We start from the raw sequence: 15451 nt of genomic DNA, 5'->3' as shown, positions 1-15451 counted from the left end.
CTACAAGACAGAAATAGAATTTTTGTTGTAAACCATTTCTCTTTCCTCAGACATTAATCAGTCCATTCGAAAGCTCATCGAATACTCACGGTATTTCTCTCTACAGATGGTGCAGCTGAATATTTTCTTAATATTTTGTTTTTTTACCAAGAAAGGTTCACAAATTACTTGGACTTTTAAATAGTTTTTCCTTCTGTCTACCTTTTTTGTTCCGCTGTGAAACTAATTTATATGAATCCATTTTCAAACCGAGTTTTTGATATAAAAGTTATGTATATACTTTAGATAAAGTCACTGAATCAAATGGTAAAATGAAGATCGATTAAGGAGAAACAATGGGTATATTTTTTCTCTAATTGAGTTAGCTGATTAGAGATCGTCAACATTGAAATGATACAATTATTTTGAGGTGCTGACAAATGACAAATAAAAGTAGGTCGATGATACAATTGATACAAGTTAAATAATATATAGAACATTGTTTTGTTAAGAAGGAACAAAGATTTAAAAAAAAATGTAAGTACAGGTGCACAACCTTTTATCCGAAGTTCCAAATAACGAAAAGCTCTGAATAGCGGACATTTTTTCGGTCCTTGAAGACGTTCACCGAGGGTGGCCCGCAGAGGTGACAGCGGAACCTCCGGTCGGTCCTCGAAGAAAGGGGAACTAAACCCCATTCATAAAAGAGAAGGTGAGGGTATATTGCGCGGGAGGGTTAATAATTGACAATCTGCTGCTGCCTGCCCGCTGAGTTAAAAAGTTCCCACGGTAGACTCATGATACACAGTGTATCGTGAGTCTTGCGTGGGAACTTTTTAAACTCAGCGGGCAAGCAGCAGCACATTGTCGCTCCCTTCAGTTTCATCCCACCTACACCCCTCTGTTTCCCGGCCATGTGTGTGACCCCTTCCCTCCCCTCTCCAGCTCCCCGCCCATTGCACTGGCGAGGGGGCTTTGCACTGTCTTCATGTCGGCGATGCCAGCAGGTCAGTGCCAGTCACCGGAGACGTCAGGACCAACGGGACACCGACCCCCAGGCCCACTGCAAGCACGGAGATCCCAGAGACCCACAGCCAGCAGCAGCCCAGCCCCGTTCCAACTCCAGAGGAACACGCTTCCCGTAGGGACAGAAGCTGATGGTGTGCAAGGTACGTCTTGTCTTGGGATTGCAGATGAGGCGGCGCAGCTCGGGCTGTGACGTCTCCGGCCACCCCCCTGTACAGGAGCTGAGACTGGGAACTGTGGGGTTGTTTGCAGTTGCAGAGGGAGGGGGCAAGGGCGGTACAGTTCCCAGTCTCAGCTCCAGTCCAGGGGGGTGGCCAGAGACGTCAGGACCAACGGGACACCAACTGCAAGCACGGAGATCCCAGAGACTCACAGCCAGCAGCAACTCTAGCCCAGCCCCGCTCCAACTCCAGAGGAACCCGGGTTACGGATGAGGGGCACAGCTCGGGCTGTGGGCGAACTGCCACTTGTCGCTGTAGCGGCGCATGGGGGAGCGGGTTCCTGTTGGTCCTGACGTCTCTGGCCACCCCCCTGGACAGGAGCTGAGAGACGTCAGGATCACCAGAGGCCGTTCCCCGATGGGTCGCTACGGCGACGTGGCAGTTCGCCCACAGCCCGAGCTGCGCCCCCTCATCGGGACACCAACCCCCAGGCCCATTGCAAGCACGGAGATCCCAGATCAGCAACTCCAGCCCAGCCCCGCTCCAACTCCAGAGGAACACGCAGAAGCTGATGGTGTGCAAGGTACGTCTTGTTCTTGGGGTGGCGCAGCTCGGGCTGTGGGCGAACTGCCACTTGTCGCCGCAGCGGCCCATCGGGGAGCGGATTCCTCTGGAGTTGGAGGGACGGGGAGACATAGCGGCTTTTGAGAATGGTGGGCAATCACTTCCAAAGTTCTGCCCACACAGACAGTATACCTCTCCTACACTTGTCTCCTGCACTAAGATCATCTCGCAGAGAATGATCCCAGCCTAACCCTCCCTATTCTCTCCTTTTCTGCAAGAAAAAACTATATTGAAGACTCAAACTCGCGATCGAGTAACTGCCGGGATCTAGGCGCAAACTCGCGATCTTGCGGATATGAGCCGAGCACTCTACCACTGAGCCAACCGTTAAAATCTACGCTAAAAATCTTCCATTCCGAAAGCCGAAAAAGTCTGAATTACGAAAAGTGTCTGGTCCCAAGGCTTTCGGTTAAAAGGTTGTGCACCTATACTAGTGACTGGTACCCTGGTCACTATCTGTAGATTGATGCTGTCCAGCCACTAACCACTTGTTGCTAGCTTCACTAACTCCACCCCATCACCATAGCTATAACAGCACTCTCCTCCTTCTTTAGTCAGCAGATGCTGCTCGAGGTCCCAACGGCTGACAGCTTCCAATGCAGTGCTTGTACAACAGTGATTAAAGCGGTTTGATCTAGTGACCTATTGTCACCAGGCTCACATCATTTACACTACCCACCTAATACTTCCCATGCTTCATTCCAGCCACCCCTCTCTGTACCAGCAATCTGAATGAATGATAATTTATTGTCAATGTATCTAGGATTCCAAGGGAATTCAAGTGGAAACCTTTATTTTGCATACAACCTAGGCAGTACACGTGTCGTCACATGTTGGTGCCGACAAAGTTATAAAAGTATCGAACAGTCCTATTTACTGCCTGCTTGTGAAAGCTATCCCTTACATCTGTCCCCTACACCAATCAGTTGGAAGAGTTCTGACCCATAATGTCCGTGATTAGTTACTGATGAGAACTTAACTTCTGCTCTTAATATATATTGCTAATTACAGATTTTCCATGGAAATCTGCATACATTTACAGTAAGAGTTGGAGTGACCCCCAACTAAAGGTCTCCATGTTCTTTATCGTAATATGATACAGGTCCAACGCCAATTTTCTGAAAACTGGTGGTCTGGCACCTTCTTTAATCTGGTCAAAATTACGAGAGTGCACTTGAAATGCCCCTTGGAAGTCCCCCCAAAAATGTGGCGCCTAAGCCGGGTGAGGCAGCCCATCTCAATATCATCGAGACCTCCGAGGCCGTTTGGCAGCTCTAATTTGACCCTTGCGACCCTGGTACTCGGGCATGGCCAAAGCAAGTTGATCTGTACCCATAGCTAACTATCGCAGCCACCTTTGCAGGCCGGTATCTTGGCTTCCCAAGGCCGTGAGCTCATTGGTCTGGCAAAACGGATAATGCGGCAAGGCTCTGGAACCCAGGGAGCTCTGTACCACCAACTGGATTTTAAAGACCCACTATGAAGCTCTTCGATATTCCTTCAGTTTTCAGTGAGGATGAGGCAATATTAAGTGGTTGTTGATAAATACATGAAAAGATGATAGATATGATGAATACCAATCCAATTTCTGAGAAGTGAATTCATTGGGAAGCAATTTCCACTACAATACTCCATCTATGGTTTGAAGTAAGACATTTATACACAATATTTACAAGGGCAGCATAATTGTCTCTGTGTCACTTGTGACTAAGTCAAACAATTGTGGGTCTTGTCTCATTCCAGAGACTGACATTCCTGTGAGTAAAGGCCCTGTCCCACTTACGTGTCATTGGCACGCAAATTACGCGATCTCGTCGTCGCGTTGAGGCGTACGGGCATCGTGTGGCTGCGCGGAGCTGGTCCCACTGAGAAGCGCGGAGGGGCATGGAGTTGTGCGCGGTATCGTGCGGCGCTCCGAAATTTTGTAGTGAACAAAATCTTCGCGTGCCACCGGCCTGTCGCATAACTGACGGCCAAAGTGGGACAGGGCCAAGACCCTGGCGTGACGCAATGTCTCACCTCCAACAGCAGCAGAAGCAGGCAAACGATCGTCGAACTCAGCCTGGGGCTCACGGCCGTTGCGGTCCGGATCCGCCCCCACTTCTATTCCCAGAGCGGGGCCAAGAAAATTGAAATGACACAAAATGCTAGAGTAACTCCGCGGGACCGGCAGCATCTCTGGAGAGAAGGAATGGATGACGTTTCGGGTCAAGACCCTTCTTTCAGACTGAAGAAGGGTCTCGACCCAAAACATCACCCATTCCTTCTCTCCAGAGATGCTGCCACTCCCGCTGAGTCATTCCTGCATTTTGTGTCTATCTTCAAATGACGTCACGCGCTCCAGACGGCTGTGCGGGCGCATGAAGTCGCGCGGGACCGTCGCGCCTCACCGTGACCACGAGGTCGCTTAATTAGTCTGCCAAGGACACGTAAGTGGGACAGTGGCTTAATATTCAGCGTCAGTCGCTTGTTAGAGATGCCGTCCGTTGGAAAAGATGTTAAATGGAGATGGATAAAATGCTAGTCCTTTTTTTCTATTTACCAACAGATATTTTCATTGTTCATGAACTCAAACGCACCTGTTTCAGAGTCAGAGTCTTGGCTTTTTCCTTGGAGGTACCCATTTCCCAAACGCAGATTGCAGTACTTGTCCCTCCTGTGACAATCAATTTTGGGTTTGGACAAATTGCGCAGAAAATCTGTCCCCATTCACTTAAGCATTCATAGACTATCAAGGCCTATTAAAAATAAATTATATAACAGTCCATTACTTTAAACATGAAACAAAAACAAATGTAAATTAAATTATTCAAATCAAATGCTTTTGCAGATTAAAAGAGCATTAGTACTCCAACATTAAACAGCAGGAAGGGGAGTATTGGAATCAGGGGAGAGTTGATGGTTACATGAAGACAAAAATGGGATTAGATGTTTGATGTTCAGCACATACTCGGTGGGCCGAAGAACCTATTTCCATGATGTATGACTCTAAGACAAACAGAGGACAAACTGATGTGTGGTTCCACATAAATGCTGATGAAAATTCATTATGTTTTTCCTTCCTCAGTTGCTGCCTAATCTGTTGACTGTTTCCAAGGTGTTCTGTTTAACTACATAATGCATATTCATTCTTTTAAAGAAGCCACTTTTGAAAGTATGCTTATATCATTTTAAGCAACAATTAATATTCCCTGTACAGGTAGTTCTCCTATAATGCATGACACAACATGGATATGAGGAAGAGATGAATTAGGGAACACTGTTTGAATTACATTTGCCCAATATATTACATAGCAATTTCAATTAGGAATTATAGAGAACCACTTGAAAGTTATTGTGAAAATTGACGAGCAGAAACAAAAACTCCCTCTTGGATTTAAACGCTGTGGGCAAAAAAACCCTGTTTACATGTAATTTCCCCAGAGTAATCAGGCACCATTGTCTCTTAAGAATACAGCTGGTACTTTAACTGCGGGTGGCCACTTAAATTCACAAGCAATCCCTTCCATTCACAGTTGTGCAACAATACTCAAATAAACAATGTAACATACAGCCTTCAGTATTTTTAGCTTGTCATAAAAAATAATTATTGCAATTGAAAAGACCTTTACTTTAAAAAATCCTGTAGAAAAAATAAATTAGTTATTCAAAGTTTTAAGCTCTCCAGTCTCTAAACCCTATTTAACAAAATTGTGTTAATAAATTGTGTTTATAATGCAATTTTCTATAATGCGGGTTTCTTAGGAATGCAACTATCATGTTGCAGAACTACCTGTACTCTTTCTTGGGATTAAAAAAAAACATAATGGTAAAACAATTAAAGACAAAAAGTGCTGGAGTAACCCAGCGGGTAAGGCAGTATCTCTGAAGAATATAGACAGGTGATGGGAATCTTCATCAGACTGCTCAAAGAGCAGGACAGCAGCAATAATCACAGAGGGGGAACAGTGAGGGAAACCTTGAGGAGATTTTGCAGTGGAACAGTAAAATGCAGACACAAGGAAATGCAGATGCTGGTTCACATAAAACAAACACAAAGTGCTGGAGTAACTCAGCCGGTCATGCTGCATCTCTGGAGAGCATGGATAGGTGATGTTTTGGATCGGGACCCATCTTCAGATTGCGTTGGTGCCGACCACCAATCACCAGTTCGCAATAGATTAGTGTTATCCCTATTTCGCATCCAGTGCCGACACACTATGGGTAATTTACAGATGTCAATTAACCTACAAACCCACATGGCATATGATGTGGGAGAAGTGTGGAATTCTCTGCCACAGAAGGCATTCAAGGCCAATTCACTGGATGTTTTCAAGAGAGTGTTAGATATAACTCTTAGGGCTAATGGAATCAAGGGATATGGGAAGAAAGCAGGAACAGGGTACTGATTTTGGATGATCAGTATGAAGGACCCAATGGTCTACTCCTGCACCTATTTTTATTGTTTCTATGTTTAAAACTGGAGAACCCAGAGGAAACCCACGCAGTCACAGTGAGAATGCATTGACACAGACAGCGCCTGAGGTTGGGGTCATACCCATATCTCTGGCACTGTGAAGCAGTCTCTTCCTGATGTGCCATTGTGCCATCCTAAAACATAAAAAACAAACTGTATAGAAATTAAGTATTAGATTAGAGTGAAAAATTAATTTAAAAAATGCATTTTATATAAATCTGAAATGAAAGCAGAAAATGTTGGAAACACTCAGCAAGTCAGGAAGTATTTGTGGACTGAATTACAAAATGTTTTGAAGATGCTTTTTGAATCTGAAATATTAATATTTGTAAGATAATAACCATGTTTTTCCTTTACTGTGGAGACTGCTTATGAGAGAGCATCATATTTAATAAAGATCTCGACACATACCTTATCAGATTCATAATTTGCAACTCTGCAACTAAGATCTGCATATCCCCAGGCAAATGTTTTGTTCCAAATGGGAGGAATCAGGACTTTGTTTTGTTCTACTGCTAGAATGCCTTTTTCTGTAAAAATGATCTGTCCCACTGGTTCCTTAAGTTCTGGAGAGAGAGAGAGAGAGAAAAAAAGCCTATTTAAACAATGGCAGCCAAGCATACTTCTGCAGACCAGTGTAGAGATTCAGCAAAGTAAATAGAAAAAATAAAAAACCCTATTAAAAAAAAAGATAAAGGACTCATGAATGACAGATGTGTGGTCATTATAAAATTACTATTCTAATATTTAAACTTTGGTCTTATTTGATTGAATAGGTTTCATTCTACTGCACCTCTTATGGAATATAACAGAAGCAAAATGAGGGTCAATGTACAAACTGGGACCAAGACCAATTTGTAAAAGGTCTCCACCTGCTGGCACTCGAAGCCCTTTTAGCAGCAGCTTTAACCCAGATTTCAATGCCATAAATCAAATTCAGATATTGCAGAATAAATAAAAACACGAGTACAGAAATACCAGTACATTGCTGGGCACTATTTTGGATAAAACAATTTAAGTAATAAGCAAAACATTGTAAGAGAAACATAGCATCTTGGCTAATGCAGGAAATAGTAATAAGTAGGAATGTGAATCACATTTATCAGTGGTCATCTTCAAATATGCTTAATCTAGAAATTATTTCTGAACAAAAAATTCTTACTAAATATGAGGAGCTTAATAAGCAAGTAACTGGTACCTTTGACAGGTGCCAATGATGGTCTAAGATTATCCAAATGATGAAAGAAGACCTTATCCATGGCACAGCTCAGAGAGGTTGGTGCAACGGAAGCATCTCCATTTATCCTGCTCCGTGTTCTTTTTGGCGGATGCGGCTTTTTAAATAACTGTATGGAGGGGAAAAAAAGCGATTAAATACATTTTCATTTCAGTGAACTTTCATTTTACATGTCATTCTCTTAATAAAGCTTCCAGTATCAAACACAAGATAATATCATGGACAAGCATAACATGTATCTACTGTGTTAAGAACTAGGAAAGTTTTCAATAATTTATCAGTAACATTTTTAATTCATCACAAGTTATCAGTTTCAACTAAAATACTTGGAAGATTTCTTAACTTTGTTAAAATAGAAACAGTAACCAAATAAACCAACAAGACTTTTAATAGAAACAATTGCATCTTATTAAGTGGAAAATAACAATCTCACTAAAATGGAATGCAAAAATCAAATTTTCAATTATGCTATATACCTTTCTTTCTTTTCATCTTTTTTTAAAGATCGTTTCAGGGGGAGTTGGCAAATCTGCCCACAACATTTCTAATACATTTGATTATAATGTGCTTCAGATTCCAGCATGCACTTTTCTTGGATTCAAAAGTTTTCAGGATAGGTTGCTGTGACCAATGATTACTGCAGGGATGAGTGCTGGGACTATGCATGTTCACTATCAACAACGCAAATGAGAAGATCAAACTTAATAGATGTAAGTTTCCAACTGATAATCAGTTAGGTGGCAGTGTGAGCTGGGATGAGGATGAAGAGATGTAGGTGGACAAAGTGACAATCATTTATTTCATTTCTTGCAAAATTAATTATTGGCTTTAATGTAAAATCTTTACTTAATTAAAATGTTTTACAAACATTCAGATGTAACATCTGAAAAATGTATGTTTTTTTATGAGGGAACTTGCAGAAATTAGTCAAACCAACTGGACGTTTCACTTGAGTGTGCAAGGTAAATTTGCCCGGCCCCCTTTGATGGAGAATATTACAAAACAGACCTGACATGCGACTAGAGAGCATATTAATTTAATCTGGCATTTACACACAGGAAATAGGGAAGGTTATATTATTTTTTAAATATTCAACTTTGGCTTAAAGTTTGTATTTGTTTATGTTTCTTTCTTTTTAAACACACATAAGGCAATGTTAATAGAATTTAAATGTTTGAAAATCACAAATATTTAAGAAAAAGCTTCACAGATGTGATGTGGAGTAGAGAGGAATGGATGTGGTGAGGATGTTTCCACTAGTGAGAGAGTCTAGAACTGGAGGTCACAGCCTCAGAATAAAGGTATGTTCCTTTAGGAAGGAGATAAGGAGGAATTTCTTCAATCAGAGGGTGGTGAATCTGTGGGGTTAAGGCCCTGTCCCACTTACGTCTCCTTGGCACACAAATGATGCGACCTCGTCGTCGCGTTGAGGCGTACGGGCATCGTGTGCCTGCGCAGGGCCAGTCCCACTGAGAAGCGCGGCGGGGTATGGAGTTGTGCACGGGTATCGTGCGGCGCTCCAGGATTTTGTACCGAACAAAATCTTTGCGCGCCACCGGCCTGTCGCGTAATGACGGCCAAAGTGGGACAGGCCCAAGACCCTGGCGCGACACAACGTCTCACCTCCAACAGCAGCAGAAGCAGGCAAACGATCGTCGAACTCGGCCTGGGGCTCACGGCCGTTGCGGATTCGGATCCGCCCCCACTTCTATTCCCAGAGCGGGTCCAAAACGATTGAAAATAGACATAAAATGCAGGAGTAACTCAGCGGGACCGGCGGCATCTCAGGAGAGGGAATGGATGACGTTTCGGGTCAAGACCCTTCTTTCAGACTGAAGAAGGGTCTCGACCCGAATCATCACCCATTCCTTCTCTCCAGAAATGCTGCCGGCCCCGCTGAGTTACTCCTGCATTTTGTGTCCATCTTCAAATAACGTCACGCGCTCCAGACGGCTGTGCGGGCGCATGAAGACGCGCGAGACCGTCAGGCCTCAACGCGACCATGAGGTCGCGTAATTAGCGTTCCAAGGACACATAAGTGGGACAGGGGCTTTAATTGCCACAGAAAGCTGGGTAGGCCAAATCAATGGATATTTTCAAAGGCAGAGATAGATAGATTCATGATTAGTATGGGTTTATGGGGAGAAGGCAGGAGAATGGGATTGAAAGGGAGAGATAGATCAGAAATTGAATGGTGGAGTAGACTTGATAGGCCGAACAATCTAATTCTGGTCCTAATACTTATGAACTTATGAATTCAACAGGACAGAATTCTGTCCCCTTTCTATCAAAGGCTGTCAATGAATTCCAGGATTGTGCCTCAGCAAAGAGCCTTCCTATGTCTATTTGCTGCCAAAGTCTTGCTCCATCATGCTAGAAGTATCCTATCCATGCAAAGTGCCATTTATACTCAGTCCGAGTAACAATGAACAGGCTGGATTTAACAGGTGAACTCCAAGGAAAAGGACAGCAAATACTTGTAGTGTCAGATTCCAGTTTTATTTTTTTAATTAGTGTCCAGGACCTGTGCTCTTGCCACCAAATTGGCCATATGCAAATTATGCTCACCTAGGATCCCAGTTCAGGGCAAAAGCCTATAACCCAGGAAACAAGATATGATCTTGTCTTGAGAAGAAGGTAAAAGAAAACAGTAACTTGCATTAGCATGCTACTGTAATAATGGAGCATGTCTCTCCATCTCTGTGTGCACCATAAAGGCAGGTGCTAGGACCTTTGTTGTAGTGTACATCAATGTCTTGGATGAGAATGTTGTTGACCTGATTAGTAAGTTTGCAGACAAGATGCAAAGTACTGGAGTTGTGGATAGCAAAGAATATTGTCTAAGGATATAAAGGGGCATAGATGATCAGGATGGTTGAACAGAGCAGTGGCAGATGGAATTAATCTAGATAGGTATGATGTAATGCACTTTGGGAAGTCTCAGGCAAAAGGTATAGAAGTGTGAAAACGCATACCTCCAGATTCAGGGACAGTTTCTTCCCAACTGTTATCTGGCAACTGAATTATCCTACCACAACGAGAGAGCAGTGCTGAACTACTATCTACCTTTTTGATGACCCTCGAACTATCCTTGATTGGAATTTGCTGGCTCGACCTTGCACTAAACATATCCTCTTATCATGTATCGAAATACGGTAAATTGCTCAATTGTAATCATGTGTTGTCTTTCTGCTGACTGGATAGCATGCAATAAAAGTTATTCACTGTACCTCTGTGCTCCTGACAATAAACTAAACCAAGATTAAACTGAAATGCTGATAAGACATATACAGTAAATGGCAGGAACTTTAAGAGCGTTTATGTGGAGAGGAATCTGGGATGCAAGCGCACAGCTCACTGAATCTGGTGATATAGGTGAATAGAGTGGTTAAGAAGGCATTTGTTATGCTTGCATTCATTACTGGAACATTGAGTGTAAGAGTTTGAAGGTCATGTTGCAGTTGTAATATGGATATTGTTTAGTTCTGGTCACCACATTTTAGAAAGAATGAAGTAGCAGTGCAAAGAATGCTAAAGAGATTCACCAAATTGCCTGAAATGGAGGGCTGTGATTATTGGAAGAGATTGAATAGTCTGTATTTATTCTCATTGGAACATATGAAGTTGAATGGTGATCTTATAGAGATTTATACAATTATGGAGGGTATCAAATGCTCCCCTTTAGCCCCAGGGCAGGGGAGCATTAGAATAGATCTGAGGGGCAAGCTTTTCCCCATAGAGTGAGGTGGTTATCTGGGTTGAGCTGCCAGGAGAGATGTAGAAGTAGATACAAGTTCAAATTCAAGTTTATTGTCATGTTTCCCTGATAGGACAATGAAACTCTTGCTTTGCTTCAGCACACAGAACATAATAGGCATTGACTACAAAACACATGAATAAATAAACTGATAAAGTGCAAATAACAAATAATGGGTTATTGATGTTCAGAGTTTTGGCCGAGCCAGGTTTAATAGCCTGATGGTTGTAGGGAAGTAGCTGTTCCTGAACCTGGTTGTTGCAGTCTTCAGGCTCCTGTACCTTCTACCTGAAGGTAGCAGGGAGATGAGTGTGTGGCCAGGATGGTGTGGGTCTTTGATGATACTGCCAGCCTTTTTGAGGCAGCGTCTTCGATAAATCCCCTCGATGGAAGGAAGGGCGGAGCCGATGATGGACTGGGCAGTGTTTACTACTTTTTGTAGTCTCTTCATCTCCAGGGCGCTCAAGTTGCCGAACCAAGCCACGATGTAACCGATCAGCATGCTCTCTACTGTGCACCTGTAGAAGTTAGAGAGAGTCCTCCTTGACAAACCAACTCTCCGTAATCTTCTCAGGAAGTAGAGGCGCTGATGTGCTTTCTTGATAATTGCATCAGTGTTCTCGGACCAGGAAAGATCTTCAGAGATGTGCATGCCCAGGAATTTGAAGCTCTTGACCCTTTCAACCATCGACCCGTTGATATAAACGGGGCTGTGGGTCCCCATCCTACTCCTTCCAAAGTCCACAATCAGTTCCTTTGTTTTGCTGGTGTTGCTCAATCTCTCTTCTATACTCATCCCCATCAGTGATACGTTCCACAACAGTGTGTCGTCAGGGAACTTGATGATGGAGTTCGCACTATGACCGGCTACGCAGTCATGAGTATAGAGTACAGCAGGGGGCTGAGCACGTAGCCTTGAGGTGCTCCCGTGCTGATTGTTATCGAGTCTGACACACTTCCACCAATACGAACAGACTGTGGTCTGTGAATGAGGAAGTCGAGGATCCAATTACAGAGAGATGCGCAGAGACCCAGTTCTGCGAGTTTGGTAACCAGCTTGGAGGGGATGATAGTGTTAAATGCCGAGCTGTAATCGATGAATAACAGCCTGACATATGAGTTTTTGTTGTCCAGGTGGTCCAGAGTGGAGTGGAGGGCCAGCGAGATCGCATCCACCGTTGATCTGTTGTGGCGGTAAGCGAACTGCAGTGGGTCCAGGTTTTTGTCGAGGTAGGAGTGGATTTTCGCCATGATCAACCTCTCAAACCACTTCATCACCACAGGCGTTAGTGCCACTGGTCGATAGTCATTGAGGCACGTCACCTTACTCTTCTTGGGCACTGGTATCATTGATGCCCTTTTGAAGCAGGTGGGAACCTCAGACCTCAGTAGTGACAGGTTGAAAATGTCCGTAAAAACTCCAGCCAGTTGGTCCGCACAGGTTTTAGAACACGACCGGGTATACCATCAGGTCCAGGTGCTTTTCGGGGGTTCACCCCTCTGAAGGATTTCCTGACGTCGGCCTCTGTGACTGAGACTGGAATACCATCACAGCAAATGGGGGCTCGGGAAGGCACATCAGTGTCCTCCCTATCAAAGCGTGCGTAAAACGCATTGAGCTCGTTAGGGAGTGATGTTTTGCCGACATTCGAGCTGCCTCCTGGTTTTGCCTTGTAGGAGGTGATTGCATTCAGGCCCCGCCGCAGCTGCCGAACATCTGTCTCATCCTCCAGCTTGGAGCAGGTCCCTTTTAGCCTTTTTGATGGCCTTACCAAGGTCGTATCTGGATTTCTTGTAGACCACTGTATCATCAGACATGAATGCCCTGTGTCTGGTCTTCAGAAGAGTGCGGATCTCAAAGTTCATCCAAGGTTTCCGATTGGGAAACACTCGGAATGTTTTGATGGGGATGCAGTCCTACACACATTTCTTAATGAAGTCCGTGGCGTATTTGTTCAAGTCCGTTGCCGAGTTCTTAAACATTTCCCAGTCTAGACTCCAAACAGTCCTGGAGTTTTCTCTGCCCCCCCCCCCCCCCCCCCCCCCCGACCAGCTCTGTAATCGCCTCTGAAGTCGCTCTTTAATTGCTGCTGTGGCAGTATGGTCGTTTACAAAATGTGAGGGATAGAGCGTTGCATTCTTGAGTGGTGTTAGCAGTGGTCGAGGTTTTGGTCCTTGCAGCAGGAGACAGTTGAAGTTAGGGAGTGATTTCCCATTGAAGCAATGGTGGTAAATGCCTCGGGGTAAGACGTCTGTTGTTTGTTGACCACGGCGTGCAGCTCCTCCAGTGCCAGACGGACGTCTGCCTAGGGTGGGATGTAGACCGTGGTCAGGATGATGGAGGTGAATTCCCTTGGAAGGTAGAAGGGACGACACTTCACCGCCAGATGTTCGAGGTGTGGAGAGCAGGAGTTGGACAGGACTGCCACGTCTGAGCACCACGCAGAGTTGACCATGAGGCAGACGTCCCCTCCTCTCCCTTTCCCAGATACCAGTGTACAGTCCATACGGTGGATGGAGAACCCTTCAGGCTGGACCGCTGAGTCTGGGGAGCTGGGGGTGAGCCATGTCTCTGTGAAACAGAACACAGAGCATTCCCTCAGCTCCCTTTGATAAAGCAGCCTTGCCCTTAAGTCCTCCACTTTGATTTTAAGGGATTGTACATTGTCCAGTAGGATAGTAGGGAGAGGGGGCCGAAGTCCCCTGAGCTTCATTCTGACCTGAAGTCCTGCCCGTTGGCCATGTTTCCGGACACAATGGAGGCTTCCCCTTTGTTTCCAGGTACTGTGCAATTACAGTGCTTAAAGATTATTTGAACAGGTACTTAGATAGGGAAGTCACAGAGGGATACAGGCCTAATGCAGGGAAATAGGATTAGCATATACATGCATTATGATTGTCGTGCGTAAGGCAAGATTAATTTTAGAATTAGTGGTTTACAACACTTGGATGGTATTTCAGCCAAATTAAGTTTAATGTCTTAGGGGTTAACTGTACTTTGGTCTCTTGATTAGCGAATAACTGTTATTCAGTAAAGGATAGAGGAGAGATGGGAAAAAAATTACACTGGCTGAGCTCTTGAAGGGTTATAAAAGTTCGAGAAAAATGGAAGGGCTAAACCAAAAAGAGATTTCAATACAAGAGGAAATTAATATTCAAAGACAGATAAACAGACTAGCAGCAGAATTTTAGATTAATTTAAATTTGTCGTGTCTGGATGGAAAGAATGTCAGTAAAATGTTGGATTGGCTGAGCCTGACTGTAAGGGTCAGGGTTTGGTGTTTTGCAATTTATTCACTGTCTAATATGTGATGTGGACAAGATTGTGCTTATATTCTCAATATACTCAACCACCAATCTCCAGTAGATCTCCATGATGTAGTACCAGCGCAGACCCAAAACTTCAACCATAACAGGAGGGTCATTTCAGAGTAACACCAGAAAAGTTCAATTAAGATCTCATCGAGAGAATATACATGGGAAGAAAGGAATCTCGTATATATTCTTATATTCCCTCATTAGAACATAAAATTCAGTATCTTCTGAACATGTATTTATCACATTAGCAATGTAAAATGCCGAATATATACAGTGCTTACTTGTTTGGGAATCTGTCCAAAATTATTGATGAACCCAATTGTTGCAGTTTCTTTGAGAGGATCATTGATATTATAAATGTCGACCTGCCCTTCATAAAAGAGATGATGGAAAGCATTGACAGCTTCTACTGCAGGTACACCTTGTTGTTTATATCCAAAGATCAAGTCGATCCACTCGTGCAGATGTGAACTGACATAGTCACATTCCAGTGCCTGAAACACAAGGATACATCTAAATTACAGTACGAAATATAATTAATCAAGTCCAGTAAAGTCTGCATATTTTAATATAGCAATATTCATTTGTCATAACTAAAGATTTTTATTAAATAATAAAGAAAGCCAGTAAATTTAGGGAACATGATGTTATATTGTAGATTTTTTTTAATGTGCTTGTTCCAAATGCCTACTCTTTGGATTAGGAAATTATGAAGAAAATACACACAGGCTGCAGTAACTAAGGCTGTAAGGGCCACGTCAATAGACGGGAGAATTCCATGCAAGATGCATTAGTTTTCCACAAGAAAATTAATCAGAATCACTGGATCAAAACTGATTATATAGAGATGCTGAACATTGTTGTTCTCCAGAACTAGAATTGAAACACCAGTT

At 43.6% G+C, this 15451-nt stretch overlaps 1 protein-coding gene across 1 annotated transcript in view; it reads right to left on the bottom strand.

The window, feature by feature from the left end:
• The window catches only part of wdfy3 (WD repeat and FYVE domain containing 3), a 287240-nt gene that overhangs the window by 23614 nt on the left and 248175 nt on the right, over positions 1–15451 (bottom strand). Inside the window, exons 58-61 of the mRNA XM_055664858.1 lie at positions 14840–15052; positions 7445–7592; positions 6658–6812; positions 4370–4528 (exon numbers count right to left, since the gene is read on the bottom strand). Of these exons, the coding sequence (XP_055520833.1) occupies positions 4370–4528; positions 6658–6812; positions 7445–7592; positions 14840–15052 (675 nt within the window). The remainder of the gene's footprint in view (positions 1–4369; positions 4529–6657; positions 6813–7444; positions 7593–14839; positions 15053–15451) is intronic.

Source organism: Leucoraja erinacea, chromosome 1 (assembly GCF_028641065.1).
Source record: "Leucoraja erinacea ecotype New England chromosome 1, Leri_hhj_1, whole genome shotgun sequence".
Classification (NCBI taxonomy): domain Eukaryota; kingdom Metazoa; phylum Chordata; class Chondrichthyes; order Rajiformes; family Rajidae; genus Leucoraja; species Leucoraja erinaceus.
This window is presented reverse-complemented; position numbering and strand designations above follow the sequence as displayed.